The sequence below is a fragment of the Gobius niger genome (genome assembly GCF_951799975.1).
Source record: "Gobius niger genome assembly, chromosome: 9".
In the NCBI taxonomy this organism is placed as follows: domain Eukaryota; kingdom Metazoa; phylum Chordata; class Actinopteri; order Gobiiformes; family Gobiidae; genus Gobius; species Gobius niger.
The window spans coordinates 24,317,593-24,343,560 of NC_136860.1; the positions used below are offsets into that span (position 1 = coordinate 24,317,593).

General features: G+C 40.5%; 1 protein-coding gene across 1 annotated transcript; it reads left to right on the plus strand.

Moving 5' to 3' along the window:
* Positions 1-24,612: 24,612 nt before the first annotated feature.
* On the plus strand, positions 24,613-25,767 carry LOC306967893 (zona pellucida-like domain-containing protein 1; the record flags this gene model as incomplete). The annotated part of the gene is made up of 1 exon (XM_079563087.1): positions 24,613-25,767. One exon carries the CDS (start codon positions 24,613-24,615, stop codon positions 25,765-25,767), a length of 1,155 nt encoding a protein of 384 aa, XP_079419213.1.
* Positions 25,768-25,968: the final 201 nt, after the last annotated feature.

Here is a 25,968-nt window from a genome sequence, read left to right on the forward strand (position 1 = left end):
AAACATAATGGAAAGCTTTAGAATTTTTTCCCACTCTTCTTTTGCTGTTTCATATTCTTTTTGAAAGAGCAATAGTTTCAAAGAGATTTCTCGAGTTTTGTCTTGTTTTCCCCCTCTTTACCTGCTTTGTCTTGCCCTTAAATTAAACTTGTGCCCTACAAGCGATTTGTTTTTGGGTGGATTAATATGCTTTATCAGGCTGACTTCTTATAAAAACAAGCTTTTCTAAGGGTTCCTGAAATAAACAGACTCCCAGTGAGGATCCATAAATCCCATCACTAAACCAACCTAAAACTCAGGGTCACTGCCTGTGCACTGCCCCACACCGGGGACCAGTGTCTGTGTACATGGGGTAACGGGGCAGAATGTGCCACTTGAGACGAGGAAAGAGGAGCGTGAAGGTGGAGGTGGTGCTTGTGTTTTGCAGTGTAATGACAGACGGACATTAAATGGACACCGAATATAAGCCCTGATCTCAGCTACAAATCTAATACTTAACACATCTAATGAGAGAACGCACACCTTTTTTTGAATGTGCAGAGACGTTATGCAACACTTCTGGCACTGTGGATTAGAATGCATGAAATAAAGTAATGGAAACTTTTGTATTGATGTTCCCAGCTTAAAGTGTGTGGCTTAAAGTGACATTGCAATTTACTAAGTCATCATGCATATCTCTCATTTTTTACTTTATCTTGGATTATAAAAAAAAAAAAAAAAAGCTTAAAGGGCTGCATGTGACCCCTGGGCCTTAGTTTGCCCTCCTGTGATTTATGAAAGAAACAGAGCTTATGAATCATAACTTGAAAGCTTTGTTCCTACTACTGTATCAACAATTAAACACATTTGTTCTTCCTATACACAATTTCCTATGGTTATATTGTCTTGTAAGTGTCATAAGGTTTCCCCCTGGCAGTCCATTTTGATTTGTTAATGGGAACAAGACTTGACCCAGTAACTCTGCTGGTCATTTTAGGAATTTTCTAAAAAGGTCCCGATGTGATGAGGTGCCATCTTCTCACTTTCGTTGATCCTTGCGGCTCAGGGATGCTCATATCCGCACAGACACAGAGGAATGTAAGCTGTAACACTGGCCACTCCTCAGATTTAAATTTACCAAACAGGCTGAAGGGGCAGATGAAGCCGGCTCTGTCCAAGTTGTCACCATCCTTCTGCCCTTTCTGTGTCTCTGCTTCCACTGGTGCATCATTCATCACTGGATCTCCTCGCGTCTGCTCCGTCAGCTCTGTGTCCTGACAAACGGCATGTGCAGTGTACCTTTATCCCAAAAGCATTGCCAGTTCATGGCTGTGGGCATTTTTAGCTTTCAGTAGGAACAGATCAGTGGTAACGCGAGCGAGACGCCAACATCTTGTTGATCCGAAGCCAGGTCCCATTTGATTGTCATCTCTCACCAAGTAACCTTTTGTCCACTAAAGGTATTTGGTAAAAATAACCAGAACACGGAATCATAATTTCCACATTAAGGTGGTTATTTATGAAGACAAGAACTAAATAGCATTTGCTACTGTGTTACAGAGCCAAATCTGACATGTAAATGAGAGAATGCTGCATGACTTAAAAATGTGAAAATGATTTTGCTGCTGATCCACTTTTGCACATGCTGCTTGTTTTGCACATGAGCATCACTTGGTAGAAGTATCTTTTTTATGCCGAGCCCTGTTAGTTGTGAAAGAAGAATGAGATGGCAGAGAGCATGCTGGGAGAAGTAAATAATCTGTCACTCAACTGTCTGCCCCATGCCCTGAGCTGAGTGACCCCCAGCTGGACCAACAAAGCCCTGGACACCACACACATCGGGCTAAATGTGCACAGGCCTATTCTAGAGCACAAACTCACTCACTGACCTGAAACCAGGTAATAAACACTTTTAGTGTGAACAACACTTGAAATAATGTAGCATTCTTTAGATTCATAGTGAATTATTTAAAGAGTTGATGAAAAAGCCCCTCTCGCCCACACCTGCTGCAGGGAAGCGTTAAGGCCTGGGATCACAGGGACAGGGAAATTAGCACTGGCTGTCACTTGTTACAGGCCCATTGTAGCATTATCGCATTGTCATGGTCAGACAGAACTCAGAGATGTCCTGTAGGGGGTCACTGTGCCGTATTCGCTGTGTTGTATTCTTCATGAGGATATAACCTTTATTTTCAGGTAGGATCACAAACCAATCATTTTCAATGATTTATAAGAGCCAACTTGTACCTGCTGGTTTGAAGTTAGTTTTGCTTCTCCTGGAAACTGAGTTTTAAGAAACTCCTTACAAGCTGTTTTCATGTAAGTGGTTTAACATTGATTCAGATATAATTAAACATATTGTAGTGACAGTGAGCCTCATGTGCCTCAGAATAGAGCTGGAGCTGTGCGCCTGAAGGTGTTGAGTATAATGTTCAGCATTAGTTTCAAGGTCAGAGCTGCCAGCGCACACACGCACAGCGGATGGTAATAGCAGCACTGACAGACATGAGCCACCAGCTGAGCACCCGTATGGTGCGGGCTGAGCGCCCGAAAAGGCCGGGACACTTTTAAACATCAGTGAAGTCAAAGCAGTGCAGAGAGAGACATCTGTAAACAAGATCCAGAACAGACAGAGGATTACAGCAAATGTCCATCTGTCTGATAAATGACCTGGTCATCGGGGACAATAGGACTGAGCTGTGATTAGCTTTGGGACTGATATTCAGTTAAACAGGGCTGAAGGCTTAGCATGTTTTACAAACAATGAAAGAAGAGGGTTATGTATCTATGGGTTATTAGTGAGTGACTGAGCTGTTTGTTCCCCAAATTCCCATGTAATAATAAAAAATGGAAAATAGCTTGTGAGACAAGGGCATACAGTATTAACTTGTAAACACACGTTTCAGTTAATGTGCTTCAACTTAAAAGTCACTCACAATGTAAAACTTTACAGCTTGATCTTGATTATACTTGTCAGGTTTCAGATCTTACAACTGGCCGGTGACATGTGGCCTAAACATTGGAGCGAACAGCACAGTGTGTACATATATACTTGGAGAGCAGTGGGTTTGTGTTGCATCGGTGCAGATAGCCCCATGTTGAGGCTACAGTGGTCTCCTCCTGTACTGTCTCGTAGTGCTGATATATTTGTGTGATGGTGGTGTGAGTGTGAATCTGTCATGTTTCAGCGCCTCTCTGATGCTGCTGGCGCCTCTGTCCTGTGCTCCAGCCCAAACTGTCCACTCTTCTACTCTGGTTGCTCTGTCGGCTCGAAGACGACAGTAAACAATCATTTAAGATGTTTAGCACAGTATTGACTCATTCAGCTATAAATGTTCACAAGCAGCTCTCAAGCTGTAATGGTTTTGTACATGCCAGCAGCACTTTGGGAATTTCCTATCTGTAACATAATCAATATATTAGTCCTTTAGTCAATTGGCCATTCTATTTAAATATTAAACATACCATAATATATAGCGGAGCGGAGTTTGTCATCACTGCATCAGTGCTTGGATCCAGATATTTTGTACAAAGGGGTTAATTCTTCCCCACAGTCTTGCTCCTACTGTTACCCAATCCTGAAGGGGAGCATCTCAGATAAACAGCCTGAGACTGTCCTGTGGATCTGTCCTGATCCAGTGGCAGCTGTAGAAACACCAGGTCACATGGGACGATGCACCGCTCCAAACAGCTGGACAAACAGACTGGGCCTGGCTGCACTCTGGTGTTACCATGAGGGTGTGCTGGGTGTGAATACAGAAGAAGTGGGGAAAGTTTCCAGTGGGTGAGAGTCATGAAATCATGATGAATGGACAATTGTCACTTCAACAACATCCACATAGCAATGCATTTGTAAATGCAGACACCACGGAATAAACCACATAGTGATGGTTCATTGTTTTATGTTTGGCTACTCCGGGATGACTGTTTACAAGCGTGCTGCATGACAGACTGTCAATACAAAATTATGCAAAGATTAGAAGAGCTGAAAGTATTTTAAATCAGGAGCTCTGCTTAGTAAATGCAGGATTATTAGAAAAATCTGACTTGAGGCTTAATCCTACAATTATTAGCCTTGGGACTAATACACGTACAGTAATTTCTGCAATTTACCATTCATTATTTTCATTGAAAGACACAGAAAACCTCGTTTGGACAAAGAGAATTATTATAAATAATATACATTTATTATTATTATTATACGTATACGTCAATCCACTTCCATTGATGGCTTTCAAAACAAACTACATTTTTTAAAATAAACTCTAAACAAAACTGGATGCCAAATGCAAAGAAAATAGTACTGAGGTGACGTCTGGGAGTGTTTGTGAACAACCTGCTGCATTTTGAAACAGTTGTAGACTGAAAGTGAAAGGCATTGATGAACGAGTGTGGATGGTTTGGTCAAGGTTAGTGAAGTTTAACAAAGGCTTTACTTTTGTTAAAAGACGTTTGAGCACGCTGTCAATCTGTCCATGAAATCTACAAGGCTTTTAACAGTTGATTTGAAGTCAGAAGATAACAACCAAAATCTGAAAATGGCCAAAGAAAGTCTGTTTTGTCCTTTGTTTTTAAATTGAGAAAATTCTGCTCAATCATCTGCATAGCGGTCAAATGCAGGAGTATGTCCGGCTATAATGGATTCCAGTGGCAACATATAAAGAGAAAACAAAATGGGGCCCAAAATGGAGCCCTGAGGCACTCCACAAGGAGGCAATAGAGGAGGACAGGTCACCAAGCATAACAGAAAAGGTTCCGTTTGTTGTGATTCGAACCATCTAAGTGCATTATCACAAATGCGGACATGATGCTTGAGGCAAGACAAGCGAACAGAATGATCGACAGTATCAAAACGCTGCAGTGAAAAGCTCTAACACACCAGGGCATTTAAAGCGATATCATTGTGTACTTTCAACAATGTGGAATCATTGTGGTATGTCTGTGTTTGAACCGAGAATGACATCTTTCAAGAATAAAATTACAATCCAAAAACATTCGTAACTGTGTGAAAACAACTTACTCAAGAACTTCTTGAAACAAATGATAATATACAATACAAGTCTAAAACTAGATAAAACAGAAGCATTGACACGTGGCTTTTTAAGCGTAGGTCTGACTACAGCACATGTGAAGAGTGAGCTTAGAGAGGTGTTAATTAAAGCCAGGAGGGAAGGCCCTATGGTGGTAAACATTATTGAGTGGGAAGAATGTTCAAGGGGCAGTTTGTGTGGGATAGAGAGGGATAGAGAGATAGAGACAGGTCATCTTCAAATTCTACATTATAAAATGTACAATTCTATAGTTTTTTACTTCACATTCAGATACTGCATACGTATCTGAGGATGGAAATTAGCCTATGGTACATTCTGGCGTGGCGTGTTTACAAGTATAAGTCTCGTGAGTGTTCATTAACATGCATCCTGACCAAATAAGCTACAATCAAACCAATTCAGGAATGAAAGATTTGATATGGTTAGTATTGTATTGCACAAACATTTTTGCATTATGCGGATATATTTGTGCTTTGTGTGGATTTATTTGCACATACATTACTATTTAATACATGCATTACTATTTAATACAATTATTAGGAACTATTTCAAAATTATTCCTATTTTTACACGTGTGGGTGGTGTCAGTATGTTGGGCACATTTGCTGGGTTAGTCTTGTGTGCTGGACGCTCGGATCATTAACGTGTAACAACATTGTTCACAGCTTATCAGAACATTTAGGTCTCACCATGAGATGTCTGCGCCCGGATGTCCTGACAGAGACTGATGGAGTTAAATACCAGTGGAGATGGTGGGATGTGCAGGCCCTGTCCCGAATACCCGGCTATATATAGGAGGACACCGTGTGTGGGGTACAAAGGCAGGGGTCAGAGGGGGTTTTGTGTGTGAAGGCACTAAGCTTTAATACAGAGGGTCCAATCTCCTCCTGGCACTGACAACAAAGTTAAAATCTGACTCAAATCACAGCCAAAGCCAAAAGGTTTTCTGCTTTATAGGCCTGACATGATGCAGTGACTTGAATAGACATGAAAGTGTTAATAATTATAATGTTAAATAATGACAAGATAATAAGAGCTGAGATGTGTCTGTTTGGCCTGATACATATATAGAGCAAAACAAAACAGATAATAATTTTAGATCCAAAGAACTAATGAACTACTGGTTAAACCCATTGTCTAACCTAAGAGAGAGAAAGAGTGTTCAGCTTTACTTTCTAAATATATAATTGTTTCAAAATAAAAGTTTTATCTTGTAGATGTATATCCTTGGTCCACATTGAAGTCCCACCACTAGGGGGTGCCAAAGATGATTTTCAAATCGATAGGAAAAGTTTGTTATTCTATTATTGAATATCATTACCCTCGTGAAAGGTCAGTAGCCTTCATAGTTAGATATATCGACAAACGAGAACACAATTAACACACAGTAACAAATTGCTCTCTTTAGCAGCTGATAAACGCACCATTTCATCTTCAGATTATGCTTTACGAGGCTTATTTTTGCAAGAACAAAAATAACTTTTATGGCTACTAATTAATAACACAACATCCATGAGATATGCTGCTACAAAAAAAAAGGAAATCTTTCTTTAACACTAAATATTTATCTGATTTACTTTGGACTTAGCTGTGATTGGCTAATCTAATCAGCAACAAAATCTCCTCTGAAAGTCCCTCCTCTTTCTGAACAAATTTAACGGCAGCCATTCTTGATTAATATTACATGTCCAGATTTATTCACCATGTAATATAAATCGGGTTCTTTCCAGGTGATCTTGTAGTGACTTCAGATTTTTTTTTTTTTTTTTTAACTTGGTGAAACAATTTGAATGCTTATCTTTCTTGGTTCATTTCGGAGATTGGAGGATGTTTTCATATGAGAGTTCTGAACATACTGTTACTACTCTATATTTTTTATTGCCTGCTGCATAAAGGCACTTTAGTGTTGGGGGGACTTACTTAGTCTTATGAAGTTATTGATAAGATCTTAGATGGGAACCAGTGGTTTACAGTAGTAAATAATGAATGGCAGCTATCTTAGTTATAGTAATAGTAATTCCCCTCATGAAGCTGAAACCCACATGGACAGAGCTCATACTATGTCATATGCAGTATTAAATAGGGCACCACAAAATCTGCAGCAATGAAATTCATAACAAACACTACAGCAAAACGAGAACTAGGAATAAGAGAAGACTGAAATGTGGTTTTAATGAAATATAATCCAAATACCTAATAAGCCTATCTTTTACATTTCCCGGTACAGCTTTACAGCACTCTTGGGATTCCTTTTTTTTATTTGAAACTGAAACTACTTACTGAATGACCTAAGCACTGCAGAATAAAGGCTACAAAGAGTTTAGGTTACAAAAAACAGGAATACAGTGTAGGGTCCCATTGAGGGCAGCGGTGATGCCCTGCTGTTTTAGTGGTTACAAAAAGGTAATGGAGATGATGCAAAGAAGGAGCTCTCAATATGGGCCAATATTAGGTTGCAATTTTCAATCTGATTAACATTACAGGATTACAATGTTTACATAACAGCACAGAAAAGAGTGAATTCATTTATAGTTACAGTACAGCAAACTGCTTTTAAAGGCAGTATACCTGATTTTATTTTGCCGAATAATTGAACTAAATTTGTTTTCTTCATTTGTGTGGAAAACATTGTGCATCTAATTACAAAGCATTTGCATTCATTTCATGAATTTACAGGATAGTTTTCTAGCATTTCTGTGACTGTCACCCTGTCATCCTAGACTTTGTGGACTGGTGTGAGCGCAACCACCTGTGCTTGAACATCAGTAAGACGAAGGAGATGGTGATCAACTTCACGAGGAAGGCACTACCGCACACACCGCTGAACATCCAGGGGGGGGACATTGAGGAGGTGGACAGTTTCAAGTACCTGGGTGTTCACCTCAACAATAGACTGGACCGGTCCCACAACACCAACGCCCTGTACAAGAAGGGCCAAAGTCGCCTCCACCTTCTGAGGAGACTGAGGTCGTTCGGAGTGAGCAGGCCTCTGCTCAGGACTTTTTATGACTCTGTGGTGGCCTCTGCTCTCCACTACGCTGCCGTGTGCTGGGCCCCGGGCAGCACAGAGCGGGACAAGAACAGACTGAACAAGCTGGTCAGGAGGGCCAGCTCCGTCCTGGGCTGCCCCCTGGACTCTGTGGAGGAGGTGAGGGACAGGAGGGTGTTAGCCAAGCTCACCTCCATCATGGACAACACCTCCCACCCACTGCACGGGACTGTAGAAGAGCTGTACAGCTCTCTCAGTGGCAGACTGAGACACCCTCAGTGCAGGACGGAGCCTTCATCCCCACTGCTGTCAGACTGTACAATAAGACTGTAAAGTAACGCCGACTGTAACAAGTGAATTTCTCCTTTGTGAGATCAATAAAGGTTTATCTTATCTTATCTTAAAAAGTGACCCCGCAAGTTGTGAAATGTGTCCCTGTGAAGAATTGGGATGCTACAAATAGTATTAGAAAGTTAGGAATGAGTTTGGACCACAACTAACATTTTAATTTAGTGGCCTCTTCTTTTATTGTTTGCAATCCAAGCAGCATTTTAATACACTACCGTTTTTTAAGTCATGCATGGATAAAGATAAAAATCTGTGCTCCCCCCCCCAGCTCTTTATTGCTTGTTACTGCGGTCCGAAAGAAAGCATTTGCCCATAGCACACTATACTACTACTCAGGACACTAGTGCACTTTACAGCTGTCATTAAAACAAAGCTCAAATTTAGATACAATCCAGGTTGATTGTACAGTTGTCTGAATGTAATTATTTTTTAGAAAAACTGAAATGTCCTATTTTCAACAAATGCTGGAAATCTGCTGCACTCACAAGCAAGCAGCAGTTCACATGCACAACCGAAAATAAAACACACCAAATCATTTACATGACCACTTTATACTGCTGTGTCAATAGGTGACGTAAATGTGGAGGGAAACTTGGTTTAACTGAGTATCAGCTCTGCAGTGCACTACATAAAACATTCTATATTTCGTCTCTGATTATTGTACAGCCAGGGCGTACTGAAATAGAATTTATTACATGTCAGATTATTTAGTACAGACAAACAGTCCCCGTTCCATGTTGTAACAATAAATATGTGACTCGGTGTTATTTAATGTGGGAAACTCTCCTGCATGTAGACTGGTGCTCCTCTCTGTAGCCGCCCCGCAGCGTAAGTCATGAAGAGTCGCTCTCTCATGCTCCGATGCCGGCTCCCTGTGGAAGTGGCCCATCCTCCAACTCGCCCTTTATTTACTGCTCACGGACACGACAAGGCCACAGTAAAACCTGATGTCTTTGCCAAATGGTGCTGGATTATGAGAAAGTCATAACAAAACACCTTGTCCTCACATTTTCAGGTGGTATGTGGCACTGAGTAATTTTATGTGATAGCATTCATGGAATCCCACAACAACAAGAAGCTTCTTCATCTCCTGAGCGCTAACCTGAGGAAACTTCTTTGATGAGAGGAAAACCAACTGTAAATTAAAGGGATATTTCAGATTTTTGACATAGGGCCTCATTTCCTAGTTACAGTATCCAGAGTGTTTTTGATTTCTGGAGATATTTATATTTTAAATTCCTGCAGTCCTTATATTTGAAGAGTTTAGTGGCGCTAGGCTAGTGCTAGGCTAGTGCATGCCTATGGTAACTAGTAGCCTGCATTAAAAACAGTCAGACCCAAGCACAGTGCACCTGAGGCAAATCACTTATAACACCAGATAATAAACGTCTGTGTTGACTGAATAATTTTTGAAATATAACCATTTTGCATTTAAAAGAACTTACATTTGAGCAGCATCAGCTTCCTGGTTTTAAGCTACGCAGCGGCGGAGTGATCTGCTCGGTTACCGGATCTACAATAGTTTGTTTCTCTGCGGCCGGCATTACGTGGAATTCACAAAGGAGCTTTCTACAAATCAGATATGGCAACATTGGGAGGACTACTCGATGATTTTGAAGAGGTTTTTAATGCAGACTACTAGTTACCATAGACATGTACTAGCCTAGCACTAGCCTAGCACCACTAAACTCTTCAAATATAAGGACTGCATGAGCAATGAAAAAAAAAAATCTCCAGAAATCAACAACACTCTGGATAACTAGGAAATGAGGCCCTATGTTAAAAATCCTGAACTATCCCTTTAAAACTGAAGCCCCAACAAAGTTTGAAACAATGGGCCTATACTCACGTCACTAATTTGAAGCCACAATTCAAGTTCTTTTGCACATAAAAGTTGTGACAGAATTGTTCAAGTGTCAATTTAGTCCCTAGACTCCTCTCAGAAAAAAAGTAATTGAGAAAGTGAGCCGTAAAGGGACGTCTGAGGCCCCTCACTCATGTCCAGTGTGTAATTCACATTGAAAAGTTTTTTCCTGCTTTATTTCCAGTCTGGCAGCCCCTTCCCCTCCCCATAATTTAGAGCTTGTTCCTGTGGGGCTGTGGGTACTTTGTATGAAACAGACTGAGCTGGTCCCGAACACAAAGCTACAACTATCTGACCTCTCACTATGCGTAAATATAACCTATAAGTGCGGTGTCCTCATGGAAACACTGTTAACGGGAAGCACAATAAACTTAATTTCCCCCCGGCGCCGAAAGGGGAAAAAATACAAACTAAAACTGAGTGCCTTCGATACTTAACACTAGAGTTAAACTAAAAAAGTCTATTCCGTCTACTACTGTAATTCATAGCCCATTATGTCATACTAAAATAGCTTTGCTAAAGGTTGTCACTGTGAAAAGTTCCTTTCACAAAGACCTACTGACTGCTGCAAAGTATTGTGGGTCCAATTGTATTTTTAACATACAAGAAGCGACACTGACACAGAGAGAACATGTAAACTTCACAGAGGCCCTAAACCTTCATGGCACTGAGGTTTATTTAAAGATTTATGGCATTCATATCCCTATAATTGTTCACATTTCCTGACGGCACTATTTCAAGGGTCCATTTAGAGCTGCCCTTTTTTTAGAATACAAACACCAGCACTCACAAAAGAGTTGTTTCTGTTACAGGCTTGCTTATGTAGTGACGCAGGTGTACACTCTTTGTAGCGCCACCTTGCTCATGGGCTGTAAACCCCATTCACCTGCTTCAGGAAGTGTGTGGTCCGTGTGACCTTTGAACCGGTCGGTAAAGGTCGTCACTGTAAAACCAGAAACATCAGAGGCGTCATGTTTGAGTCGACCCCGGGCTTTTATTTTGAAGGACACTTTGACCTCCTGGACACCTTTACCATAATAAAACTGCAGCATGAAGCCATTGTGAGTTGTGTATTTATAGCATTCTTTGCTCAAGCATTCAAACAGACTCATTTGAACCTTATGTCATTTGAAATATGCTGTGTTTGTTTTAAAACAGGTTTAAGGTGTGCTGTTTTCATACACACTATTGCTATTGTTAACTTGCACTGACATACCAGTCAAAAGTTTGGAAACACTTCCTTTTTCTATTTTGTTTTATTTCAAAAATGAATGAACACATATGGAAAAATGTTAGAGGTGAAATATATTGTTAAAAATAGCCGCCTTTTGCTTTGTTTACCGACTAGCACAAACATTTCTCACGATGTCGTCACCAGAAATGGCATTCACTTCACAGGACTGTTTTTCAGATGACAAATTTGAATAATTTCACCCTTTTGTGTTTCCTACAGAATCCCATGTGTTCATTTATTGTTTAATGTCTTCAAAATCAAATTTAAACTTAAGATCAAGAAAAGCCAAAATCAAGAAACACATAAAAACTGTTTCCAAACTTTCGACCAGTAGTGTTTACTAATATTAAAGGCCCTTTACATTATTTATTTTTTATTACAAAAAATTAAAGAGGATGTGTGGTCCAAACTCATTCCTAACTTTCCGAACATATTTGTCATGTTTTCAGGGCCATTTTCACAGAAATGCTAGAAATGAGGCAAGTTTATGAAACTGATACAAATGCTTCATAGTTAACAATATACTAAAGGAGGACAAAAAAAACCTTTGTTCCGCCACTAAAAAAAAAATCAGGAAAAGTACCATAACTCTCTGTGATGAATCAGCTTTGTCATTACTTGGTGATAATTGTTATATACAATACATGCACTTTGACCTTTTTATGAGATTTGTAACGTAAGCGAGTGATCAGTGCACTGCTTTCTGTATTACTGAGCTTTTCCCATTCCAATAATAGATTACACATTATTTAAAAAATAATGTGTAAAATATTATCAGTCTCAGCACCACATTTTAGACACAGAAGAAGAAAATAGACATCGATAACCTCTTCCGCGTTCCAGAGCTGCTGTGCAGGCCGGGCCCAGCAAAGCTCTTTATGGGGTTGAAGTGTTTTACAGAGAAACCACAACAAACACCGGCTGAGTTCATCTTTTCCGCCCCATATTCCTCTGTGCAGCACCGGGGACTGAATCACACGGCTGAGAGGACATGATGGACGCCCGGGCTTTATCTATGGAGCGGGAGGACCTTGTGTGTCGGACGACGCTGGAAGGAACTGGAGCCTGCCACAGCGGAGGACGGGGCCAATGCTGATGGATTTAACATGTGAAATCTGGCTTTGGTTTTTACGGCGCTGGCTCCACCGAATGGATTCCTGAAATAGATATCACAGAACACAGGCCGAGGCTAGACTGCCATGTCAGAGGCAATCTTTCAGCCTATTTGTTTAATCCGATTATTGAATTTGGTTGTGTAACAGGTATAGCGGGTCCCTATAGTGAGGCATTACTCGAAATATCATTCACAAAGAATTAATTTGACTTTTCCAGCTTTTTGCTTTCAGCCCCGACAGCCGTTAAACTCCTTGGACAACACTGCACTTAGACTGGACAGTGGAAGAGCAGACATACAATTTTATTAAAGCTTGGTTCCCTTTTCCTTTACAAATGTATTTGTCTAATTGCTATATGTGCACTTTTGCTCCTTGGTCATAGGCCAGTGATTTTTTTTATTTTAATAGATTTGATTGATATTCCTATATTTCTATACCATGTCGTAGAGTCTGAAATTATGCATTTCCTTATTGCAGGGGAGGAAAAAGTCCAACCTACTGAGTCTTCTGTAGGGGCAGTTAGAGAATAGACTTACAGTAGCCCTTAAAAGTTGTGTTTATGTATGTGTTCATTCATAGTTTAATGCCTTCAATGAAGAATCACACAATGTAAAGAGTGTTGAAAATAAAGAAATGCCAATACATAAAAAGTGTTTCCCAACTTTTGACCTGAACTGCACATCAACATCAAACTGAGTTGTCTTTCATTTCCGATAAAGTGCCTCAGAGCAAAGCTCCGAACTCTTAACAATGTGACAGCGACGGCCACAGCATCGCGCTCGGCCGTTTAATACAACTGTCATACTCACACCGTGCCACCTCCTGACTGCGCCACATTGTCCTGATGTCTCTGCCGTGACAACATTACACCTTGTGCCTAGCAGCTTCTTGAAGGTCTCAAAGGTAGATTGAGACTTAGAGATATTCACAGTTATTGTGTGACCAAGGAAACGCGTTTCTTCGTTTCCACCTACCACATCTTTAGGGTGACCGAGCAATCAGGCGGCAAAAATGTATAGTCACTTAGGACAATTGCTGTTGTTTTTTTGAGTAATTGCTAAATTGCTCCAGACTGTGCACTTGTGGCCATTGCATAAGCAGGTGTTGTACAATGGTCACTGTGTCAATGGAGCAGCTGCAGCAGCCTTTGTGCCACTAAACCGCAGTCACAGCTGCAGAGTTTAGCGCCACAACACTCCAACCTGAACATGTGGGTGCTGATCCTGGACATGGTGTAGTGGTGTGAAGACAAACACGTTATTGTTGGGCAAACACCACTGGCTCAGAGTGGACTGTGGCCCAGGTCTGTGCCTATCTGGTGCCCAATGTTTTCATCCGAAGTCACATTGACATACTGATTCTGAATGGTCGTTGGAGGCAGACAACTGAAAAGTGAAAAGTTGTCTCTGTGGGTGACTTCAAATAACATTCCCTCCAAATATCATGAATTACTGACTGTCCCTCAATGTGTTGATGTAGTCATATGAGTGGACACCTTTAAAATAATGTATTACGTATTTTGGAGCCTTTATATTCCATTTCATTCGGGTCAATTGAAAGTCTGGTGAGGCCTCGTTTAGGATTAAAAAATGCCCTTATTTGCAGCGGTAGTTACCGAGGACAGAAGTGACGGAAACACATGTAACATTAGTCTTCATCATGTGGACTGATCCGTCGCATAACTGTGATCCATGTCTCCCCCGTGTCAGCCTGCGCACTCTGGGTATTCCTGCACTGTGTTTATTTGTACAGCACCTTTGAAACATACATGAATCAGAGTGTGGTACTGACATAGAACATTGCACTTTGTGAAGAAAAAAAAAAGGTGTCTCCATCACTCTGTAAATCAGTCTTTCTCTGTGTCAGCGCAACAACAGAAAAATGTGTTAATGCGCATGAGGGAAAGTGCAGGTGTCCCAGACCATCAGCCTGAGTTATTGCACAAAGTAAATCAGCTATTTTTGCTCCACTATTTGGACACTGGAATTTGTGTACACTCTTTGGAATATCTTTCACTTTCCATATGAACGCTTGAATTAGATATCTGATGGGCTACTGATGGCATGTTGCTGGTAAAAGTTAGATTGGGAATGCCCATGCTGCTTGTGAGCTCACCAGCACTAGAGACCAAGGCCGAAGTCTTCGCATGGATTTGGGGACCAATCACAGAACAGGGAGGGACGGCAAGACGATGACGCGCTATTCGACAGACGGATCCAACATGACAGGAGCAGACGCAAAGCTATCTTTCGATCAAGCTTTAGACCATGTTCTAAATAGTTTAGTTTGTTTTGGCTTTACAATCTCTGCATACGTCATCGGGCACAATTCATGCAATTGGCTGTGACTACGTGTAGACGCATATGATAGACATTCATAACGCCCAATAAATGGCTATCGACAATCGTAAACCACACCTGTCCTATGAGAAAATGAGTTTCCTGACAATTTGAAATGTCAAATTAGCAGCAGGGCTCTCTTCAAGTTGACTCTAACCGATGAGATACTTGCAAAGGCAATTTTATACCTGAAATGATCAGAGTCTGGCGAAAAAATAAATAAATAAATTGTGCTTTAAAACATTCTTTGTTCATAAAAAATGATTAGCTTAAAACAGAGCCAGGAATTTCTCCTTTACATAATGGATCCTGACACAATTATCCACAGTTATCATGTGTGATGGGGTTTCTGCCTGTAAGTCAATAGAAGTTTCCAGTTGTAATCCCCATAATCATATACAGAGGCTTATGGTGTAACACAGACCTGAGCCACAAAGCCACTTTTTACTAATGACATTTTAGCCCCAATTGAAGGAAACTGACAACCGACACAGGCACAATATGCAGTTCACACGTGAAAAATGTGTGCATTTGCTACATGTGCAGTGAGGTTGTCAGTGCATGAGCTACCGCGCACTGTCCTGGGACGTGTGTGTGTGTGTCAGTCTGGCAGGACGGCCCGTAACAGTGATGAATGGCCCGTGTGTTCAGTGTTATTATTTGTGACGTGTGAGTGTGTGTGACCGGCCCGATTAGCCGTACACCTGCCGCTCGGCCCGACAACAGCTGGACACTGTGATTTAGCTCCTCGCTCCCTGGACTGCAGGAACCAGTCGGGCGACAGCTCATAAAACCGACCCTTTATGATCGCTGCTGCATTTGCCCTCCAAAACAACTGGCTAAATCATGTGTTTTTCTAACGGCCAACGCCACACAAAATTAAATCCTGGCCTGAGGTGTCGCTCCTGAACCTTTAGGATCTATGAGGCTTAAGGTCTGGCTCTAAGCCATGACATAATCAATGCTGCATGCTACAACAAGGCGACTATGGACTAAAGCGAGAAAATAGCGAGAACCTACATCGTGTTTTATTAAATATTCTAAGACGTTTTGATGAGTTATTAATAAGATTTTTATTGCCCATGTGCCAGTGACCTGTAGCTTAATAAATGAGGCCTGTTCAGACTCTATAGATTACTGTGTACAACACTTTTTACCTTACTTTTTTTTACTTTAAACCTTAATACAAAAAGTCGACATCTACCACATTTAAACAAATGTCACAATAACGACTTTACAATAATAGTATATCAGAAATATTACCCAGTGTTTATAATGATGACCACCATACAATATTTCTGTGTGTATTATCTTTTGAGGACAAACTTGTTTCTAATTCAAGATTGTCCAATTTCACCACAAGAGTAAAAAATTCAAGCTCCATTCAGTAATGACACAGTTTTGATAATCAAAAGCCATCCTCTGACTATAGGCCTACATGATGCACAGAATAGAATTAGCCAGAGCTTGTGCAGCAGCTGCCCGATGTGTTGGACATGCACATCTGGAGAAACTCAAAACGAGAGGCTTTAGTGCAGTTGACAGACACAATACTCATTAACGACCGAAATCAGAGATGACAAAGAAAGTGAGAAAAAAAGAAAGGGGCAAAACCAAAGCTAATTAGATGAATGGCAAGACTGAAATAGGCCTGATGACGGCGCTCTTAGAGAGACGGGAGAGGGACAGGCTTCAAGTCACGTCTTTCTGGTTCTATAAAAACGACCCTCAAGCAAGTTTTGTATTACTCTTCGCTTCCTGTCGCTCAATGCATTGTCTGAGAAAAAGCTCGTGTCTATGTATACGTTTACGTACAGTGCGTATGTCTACATGTATGTGACGGGACGGCCAACTGGACATATCTGCTTGGGTTTCTAACAGCTGGTCGTCGCAGTTGGCCTTTCTCCACACATGAAAGGGCAGAAGTCACCGAGTGTGTGTGCGTGTGTGTGTGTGTGTGTGAGAGACATGAAAGAGAAACGCTGCCGAGGCCTCGCTCAGAATTATTCAGAGGCTCGTAAATCAGAGCTGCACTGCGCATGACTTTAACAGAGCCGCGTGAGTGAGTGTGTGTGTGTGTGTGTGCGTGTGTGTGGGAAAGGGTTACACAAATGCGCTCTTAAACTGCTGTTAGTGAATGTGCACACCATTGAGAGAAAGTTCAGAAAGTTTTCAGACCATTTATCATGGAGCAGAGTGATGCAGAAATCACACACCTTTGTTTTTTTTTTGTTTGGCATGTGTCTGCTGTCTGGGGTACAGGAGATTCCCAAGCTGTCATCTGTTCTAGGCTATTGCAAATCTAGTAGGAAGGGTTTGCATTTTTATTGGTTCTATCCAATTTGCCGTTTTTTTCTGTTGGTACAAAAATGTAAACTGATTATTCAATAGATAATAATGGAAAATAGTTTCATTCAAGTATTTTACTCTATACACTAACTGCAGACCCATCCCATAATAAATTAACTTTTCAGTCTGATTTCAGGTCCATTATGCATACATTATTAACCTCTTAACCCTCGCCTTAAAGTTTTTCCATACTGACACATGTTCTTAGACGAGTTGATGCGTACCTGTCTGGTCTTTGTGTGTGCCTCTGGAGTAGCGTGGTAGCTTCCAACTTCACCCCTTGTTTGGGGCCATAGGAATACATTGGGACAGGCCAAATGCTAACAACATCTTTGGTCGTTTTGCGTGACTGAGGGCACGCACAAAGACCAGACAGGTACGTATCAACTCGTCTATACACAGGTAAGAACATATCTCGGTATGGAAAAACTGTGAACTATTCCTTTAACAAAGTGCATTTCCTTCAGCTCAGCTTTACCCAAATCTAAAAGTTTACAGCCTCATTTGAAAGCGAAGACCTACAAAATTCATCTCAGCAGGTCTTTTTCCTTGCGTTGTTCCCCTTGTTATCGCAGCCTTTTTTGACATTTCTTTTCATTGGCGTTTTTGTCACTTTTCTGTTGCTCTTTTGTGTTTTTTCATAGCTTTTTTTTTTTACACATCACACGTTTTTGTTACTTTTCATTGCCTTTTTGATGCTTTTTCGTCACTTATCTGTTGCTATTTTTGTTACTTTTTCGTCGCGTTTTCAACCTTGTTCTCAGCTCATTTTTGTTGCTACTTTGACACTTCCTTCAAGAAGCTTTTAGAGAAAATGTGCTCGGTTCAGGCAGGGGATAAGAGTTTAACTCCATGTGATTTTTTTTAAAGAATACAAAAAAAGATTAAAACTTTTTGAAAATGTTGAATATAAAACTTCCACTTCCACATTCAACATTATGCGAATGGAACAGATGCTTCCTGAACTGTCAGTATGTGCAGGGGGTGGGGTGGGGTGGGGGGGGGGGTTATTTACAGTACATGTATCAATGCTTTATGAGATGATAACAAGATCCATATATGCTAGGTTCTTTTGTCCAATCTAATACTTTCACACACATAGCTTATTAGAAATATAGTCTCTTCCCTGTTGTTGGTATGACATACGTAGAGCTTAGCTGCGCAAACAAATAGGTCTGGTTTCCAATGTACAGTCCTTGATATCATGTGTTACTGTAAGAAAAGTTGCACACATTGTTCGTCCAGCCTTGACCCTGTTCCATTAAAGCTGCTCTGTGTGCAGGAGGTTGTGATCTCAATGGCTGACCTTAAAGCTCAGCGACACACCCTCTACGCTTAGTCCACTAAAAGGACTTTTGAAGCTTTTACCAGAATGTTGCCCGCGCTGAGAAACAGACAAAGTTGCGTTTTGTCTCATTCATGTCCGTTTCCTTTTAGAGGAACTTTACCGATTTTGTCTGAAACATTTCAGAGCGGCACAATGGCACAGTGGTTAGCTGTCTCATCTCACAGAATGAAAGTCCTCTGGGTTTGATTCCCATATAACATGAGGTCATAAGTGCAGTTTGCAGAGGGTTTCATTTATCCGTATTTTCTTGTTCCATTTTGTAACATTACGGAGAAATTGTGTGTGAATGTGGAGAATACTTGTGAGGGTAAAGCCTGTTTAATTCTGTAAACAAAACAGTTAAAAAATAATAATTCTGAACCTCAAGGATGTTCCTGCCTAACAATAAAGATCCAATTTCAGTGATTTGAAATCCATTACGACAGCAGCTATTGTTTTAAAGCTTAGTCCTTTACTATCTGTACCAATAGAGAATGAATCCATGCATTGTATAACCTCAGAAACTGACTTACAGTATATTGTAAGTTATTAAAGATAAGATAAGATTAACATGAAAGATCAAAATCCATGATTTTTTATGACAGACGCTCCACACCTTCTTCACTGCAACATTTTTATGCTCAGTTACTACTTTTATTCTTCACATTTTCCGTCATGTTGTTGAACCAAAAGTGGCCGTGTTTGCACTTCTCGGCATTGACACATTTCATATGTGACGTTTAATTTCCTAAGCACAACAATCGCTTTAAGAGGGCTCTCTTTACACCTTGATATAGTATATGGTGTGAACCAGGTCAACAGCCTTAATGGCACCGCAGCCACCAGCAGAGAAGGAAATGGTCAGGGGAGCGCTGACGCAGGAGAGCTTTTAATTCACCACAAAGCCGAGCAGGGTGAAGGTAACAGAAAATAAATCTGCAACAAATGGACTTTTATTTAAAGGGACTAGACAAAATTTAAACATTTTTAAAATTATGTGTTTTCCACCCCCTACATGCTCCAGCAATGTCCTAATGTGTAGAATGAGCCCAGACCTATTCACCACAAATGATGCTTAAAGCCTGCACTGTCACTGTCACTCAAAAGGTTTGTATTTCGGGCTGAAATGCCAATTGCAGTTACATGTAAGACCTGAGGTGGCAGCAGTGAGTAAGAAAATGACTTTTTCCATCAAGTCTATGTAATTCACTTGTTAATCTGTTTTCTACGTTAACATATTTAACATGCAAAATATGTGCTGAAATAATCTGGCAAAATCAATATTATTTTTTACATCTTTTTCTTCAGTGTTTCCCAAAAGGGGGTCCAGGGAGCCCTGGGGGTACTTGAGAACTCAACAAAAGGTACTTGAAATGATCTCATATTAAAAAAAAGATGAAACCGAGAAGAATCTCAATATTATCAGTGGAAGTTGAGTTTGAGTATTTTAGCTTTAGCTTTAATTAACACCTTAGATACTGAATCATCAGAGTTTAGTTGATCACTGTGAACGTTTTGACACGGGGACGGGATTATAAATGTGTGATAATGGTGTTAACATTTATCAAATGTCCCTTTAAATGTCCTTTGAGCACTTCCTGTCCAACATTGTAAAAAATATTGTTCCTTTATGTTTTGCATAATGAAGTAAAGAAAAGATTTTAAAAAAACCTATTCTTTATTTTATAGTAATTCATTGTAATAACTTTCTTTAATTAGAAAAACCGTATGACAGATGCAGCTACATCTTGCCCAGACTTTGATTGAAAAGTAGCTTTAGCTCAAAACTGGGACATTTAAAGCAATGTTTATTATTGTGCTTTGTCCCTGTTCAAACAAACTGATAAAATAAAAATAAGTCATTAAATAATGACTTTCTTTAATTGTATTTCTAGTAAGATTCTAAATTGCATGTTGTTACACAGTACTTACATGTTTAATGACAATATGAAATTATAGCAATGAAGTATGAAGTTTTTTTTTTTATCACTATTAAGAAACAATTAATACAAATAAATACAGAGCATTGATTTATTGTACTGTAGTTACTTATCTTGTATATCCAAACATGTAATAGTCTTGTTTGTTTGCTGCATGAACATAATCTCCCTCTTCCTTTTGATTTACAATATGTCAACACTGTCGGAGCACTAAACAAGAAATCATAACCGCGTCCTGTTGGTCGTGACCCTCCTGTAAAACTCTGACACTGTGTTGTATTTCTTTCCACAAACTAAATTCCCACCTCGTTTTTCTTTCTTCTTCATGTTTCCGCCTCTGTCGACCCTCAACACTACAGACCCTTCAGACCATTCACCAGCGCTGAACATTAATCACACAAGCCCGCTAACTGCTCGGGACGAAGGCAAGCGAGGGCGCAGGTGACCCAGAGCACCTTCACCACGGTCCAACACAGTAAATTCACTCAGGACTTAAGCCTGTTATTGGTTACCTGCTTCAAGCTCATGTTATCACCATCACATTTATAGTGTTCCCGCCATTTCCTGTTTCTTGCCTCCACAAACTAACCTCATTCTCACTTGTGTCAAAAAATGATTCAGGAACCTTTTTTTTAAGTCACATTTGGTAATTTTACTTAACCTCCTAGTTAACCGAGCACATTTTCTCCAGTTTGACTTTACCCAAATCTAAAAAGCATCTTGAAAAAAAGCATTAAAATAGCAACAAAAAGGCAACAAAAACTAAAACAATGCAACAAAACAGGCAAAAAAAAAAAGTGACAAAAAACAACAACCTGGCAACAATGCAAGGAAAAATCTTAGATGTTTTTTAGCTTAGCTTTCAATGAATACGAATACGAAACCAACCTGGAAATTTGTCTTTGGTGTGACCTTTAAGATACATAAAAACACATCCAGAACATCATGTGGCGCCACATTTCTTATACTACATGCAGCAAAGTCTTAAAAAACATTGAAAAAGGCAAAACGATGCAGGTTTATGCCTCATAGGGCCTCAAAGAACAGCTTCCCTTACAACTTTAAAGAGTTTGCAGCTTTTATCTCGGCACAAAGGAGTTCTCATAATTGTAATTGCGGGTATGACTCTGTGTCTCCGTCCTGATGGCAGTAGTTCAAACTCATTGTTTAGCTGGTGGGAAGATTCATTTATGAATATGTCCCAAGCGCTCCTTGTATAAACTCTGTGGCTTCCCAATGATCTTTGAGCTCATGTTCACAATCCTCTGGGGTTTGTTCTTAATCTTCACACGAAGGTTACCATACCACATTAGCATGTCGAAGGTGAGGATACTCTCAACATAGCTCTTATACACCGTTTAAAGAGTGGACTGGCTCACTCCAAAATTATTCAGTTTGTGAAGCAGATACAAACGTTGTGAGCACTTCTTAGAAATAAAGTCAGTGTTCTCAAGAAAAGTGAGGGCTCCATCTATGTGTGTACCGAGATATTTGAAGCTGTCAGCGATTTGGACCTTTTGACCATGAACCTGTGCAGGTGTCTGTGCCTCATTGTCATTACACACAATGAGCTCCTTTGTTCTAAGAACGTTATTCTCTAAAAAGCTCCACACACCACTATTGTAACAGACAAGTTATTAAAATACTGACTCTCCATCTCAGTGTTCCCTTTCTGTAATAAAGCGACCAGCGCCACATCATCAGCGTATTTAAATCGTTGTGATGAGATGTGTTTTGAATTTGAAAACATTTGTGTAAATAGAAAAAAGCATAGGGGATAAAATTGTCCCCTGAGGTACACCTGTAGCAGTCTCTTCTGAGATGTCAGAACCAAGTATAACTCTTTGTGGACAATTAGACAAAAAGTCTCTGACCCACTTGATTATGCCTCCATTAGCACCAAGATCCATAAGTCTGCGCAGTAACTATAGAACTATAGAACTGAAGGCAGATGTAAAATCCACAAAGACAATTCTGGCATAGTGATCAGAGGCCTGGAGATGCTGGTGCTCGGTTAAACCGGGGATTAGGAGATTAAGAACCTTGAATTCACATGATATTCTTTGGCGTCAAACATGAACAAAATATTTCTAAAAGTGAGCAAGTAAGTACACAAAGTTATTAAATAGAGCTGTATAATGCCTCATTACAAACAAATTTAGGCAATATCAGGCCATGAACCCCAAATCTGGTCCTTAGAGCAAATATCCTCTGACCCCAAATGGTTTTGAGAAATATGGTTGCACATCCATCCATCCATCCATTTTCTTCCGCTTTATCCGGGGCCGGGTCGCGGGGGCAGCAGTCTCAGCAGAGATGCCCAAACTTCCCGATCCACACACACCTCCTCCAGCTGTTCTGGGGGGACCCCGAGGCGACACCAGGCCAGCTCGGAGACATAGTCCCACCACCGTGTCCTGGGTCTTCCACAAGGCCTTGTCCCACTAGGACATGCCTGCATGAAAGACCTAAACTCCTGTTAAAATGCTAAAAAAAAAAAAGCTAAAACATGATTCCATATGTGAGCATGTCTCCATTTGCCCCACAAAACCGATGAAACAACCGTTCCATCCTTTCAGACGTAGCATGCTGTTATATCCTGCAGCCTTATTTCATGATGTTCATTATTTGTCCAAACAAAGGAACCTGGATACAGGTTGGGCCATTATTATTATGAGGCAAACTGGGTCATAGAAGGAATCTCCTCTCGGCAAATAATACAACGTGGTGAGTAACTTTCCTCCGCTGTGGTTAATGTAAACATTATTAGAAATGTCATGAACTGTAGGTGCCAAGCAAAAGGTTCACACCCAAACTTTTGCTGGGATAATTTTAGATATTTTTCTAGTTTTGTGCATGCTATGGGTCATAAGCCACAACCTTTGCGCTTCATGAAATTTAATATCAATCTGTTTATCATCTGTTTATCATGGGTTAGCCATATTAAACTTACACTATATGTGTGTGGTGTTAACATTGTCACCTTTGCTTGGAACTGCATAGTACTAAAGTTCATTAAGGCTGTATACTTGATTACACCATTTTGATTACAAACAACACAAGAGGAAGCCACTAAATTAAAATGCCGTGATCCAATATGAGGTTATGGCCGAATTTGACAACTTGCAGGGTCTCTTTTCAGGGTGGCTTTCCCAGAAATGCTAGAAAATTAGTGTGCAAGTTCAAATAATTAAGACAAATGCTTTATAATTAGATGCACATTGTTTTACCAATGTTTACAATTTGCTAAAGGAGTACAAAACATTTGTTCCAGAACAAGTTCAGTGACCCCTGCCAAGTTTATGTCACAATATATGAATCCTATGTGTTCTTCTATGTGTGCTTCTTTGTTGCTGCTCAGCTCGAGTTTCTTTAATAATAAACAAATGGATCTGCATGACCCGGCTTCTCCAAACATCCGAAAAACATCAACAACAATTGACCTCATGGTGGTCAAAAGTGTGTCTAGTTACTGACGCATCAGAGAAGGGTAAGAAAATATATTATTGCCGGTGGAGCATAAAGTGATTTTTGTTAAATGCTCCAACAGCTGAGGAACAGAGGAGTGTACTCCATCAAATCTTATTGGACGAAAATATAATATATAATATAATATAATATATATATAATATACTGTAGATGCAAAATATCCAATGCTTTCTTTAAAAACAAAATGCCTGGTAACCCCTCTAAATCTAGTAAAAAGAATTGTGTTGGAGCCAACAGGTCACTGGTGATGTTGGCCAACACTAAGCTCTGCCTTGAATATAGTGAATAAAGGATCAGTAATGGAGGACGTGTAATATATATTTTAAAGAAGATGAACAAAGCCATTGTTTTCACTGGAGCAGCGGCTTCTGGTTACAGATGTTGCCCTTAGGATAGGGTCTTATGCCTTTTCTCCTTAGCACAATGATGGTGTTCACAAATAGCAAGATGCACTGACCTTGTTTTTGGCCAATCCCAGAGGACCCGCACACCTATAAAGACCCTCAAACACAACCGAGCACTGAGCGCATTGGAAACTGGCAGTCAAGATACAGACTTTTTGCAGAGTTTTCATCGTTCAGAAAAAAAATGAAGTTCTTTCTTATACTTTTCCTCTGGCCTGCCTTAGCAAGAAGTACTCCTACCGTCACTAGCTGTGGAGATGAAGCCCGGAGACCAAAGTTGGACGACATCAATGTAATATGTGGCACTACGACCATGACTTTGTTGATCCAGATCTGTCCAGTTGTCTACACAGGCTACAATGAGTCACATCTTATCATGAACCAAATCGATAGCGAAGACTGCCGTGCAACCTTGGACACCACTGTCTCCCCGCCTGTTGCCAAATTCAGCTTCCCCCTGAACTCGACCAACGCCTGTGGAAGTATCTTCAGGTACACGAGTTCCCCTGGCACTGGGATTTTCGCCGACTTCTCCAACATTCAGAGAGTCAACATCAGCGGCATGGTCCAGGCTGTAGACCCCACCACAGGCTTAGTCACGTACAACGCCGAGCTGAAGTACTACTACTCTTGCGAATACCCCTTAGAGTACCTCGTCAACAACACGCAAGTCAACGTTTCAGGCTCCTCCGTGTCCGTTACTGACAGAAACGGCACCTTCTTGAGCACCTTGAGCATGACACTGTTCATTGATGAAAATTTTAATGACGAATTGGACATGTCAGTTGAAGCTGTAGAGTTGCGGAAGAACATCTATGTTGAAGTCAAGGCCACCAACTTGACTACCCAGTACCACGTCCTTCTAGACCGCTGCTATGCAACCATTTCACCGCTGCCTGACAACTCCAGCTTTTTCAACTTGTTTGTGCCCTGCAACAAAGATAAATTTACCAGCATGATCAGCAATGGGGAAAGCCAAAGCGCAAGATTCGTCTTTCCTGCTTTTCGTTTCATCGAGCAACAAGATGAGTTTGTGTCCACTTACTATCTCCACTGCATCACCAGATTGTGCGAGAAGAGCACTTGCAGCATCTTCAAGCAATGCTCTGAGAGAAGAAAGAGGGATATCCAAGAATTAGATCCCGATAGTCAGTACACCCTCACCTCTTCACAAATCGTCACCAAACCTTCTTCATTAGTTTCCAGCCCACACACAGATAAAACCAGTAAAGGCCATAACTCCTCTGTTGGTCTTGGCGTGGCTGTTGGTATCCTTGCTACTGCTTGTCTCATTGGCATCATTGTTGGTGTTGTGTTTTATAAAAAGCTTAGAAACTGAGGAGGCTTCTCACATTTGGGACACTTCCTAGAGATTTCTGACGGCTTCTGAAGTTTTCTGCTTGTGGATTGACCCCACCAAGAGGCTTATGAATGTTCTACTATATTTTAAGATGTAGCATTACCTGTGTTAGAATTGCAATAGAGCGAAAATGTGCACCATTGTAACATTAGGTAGATCATTTTAGTCTTTAAAATTAAT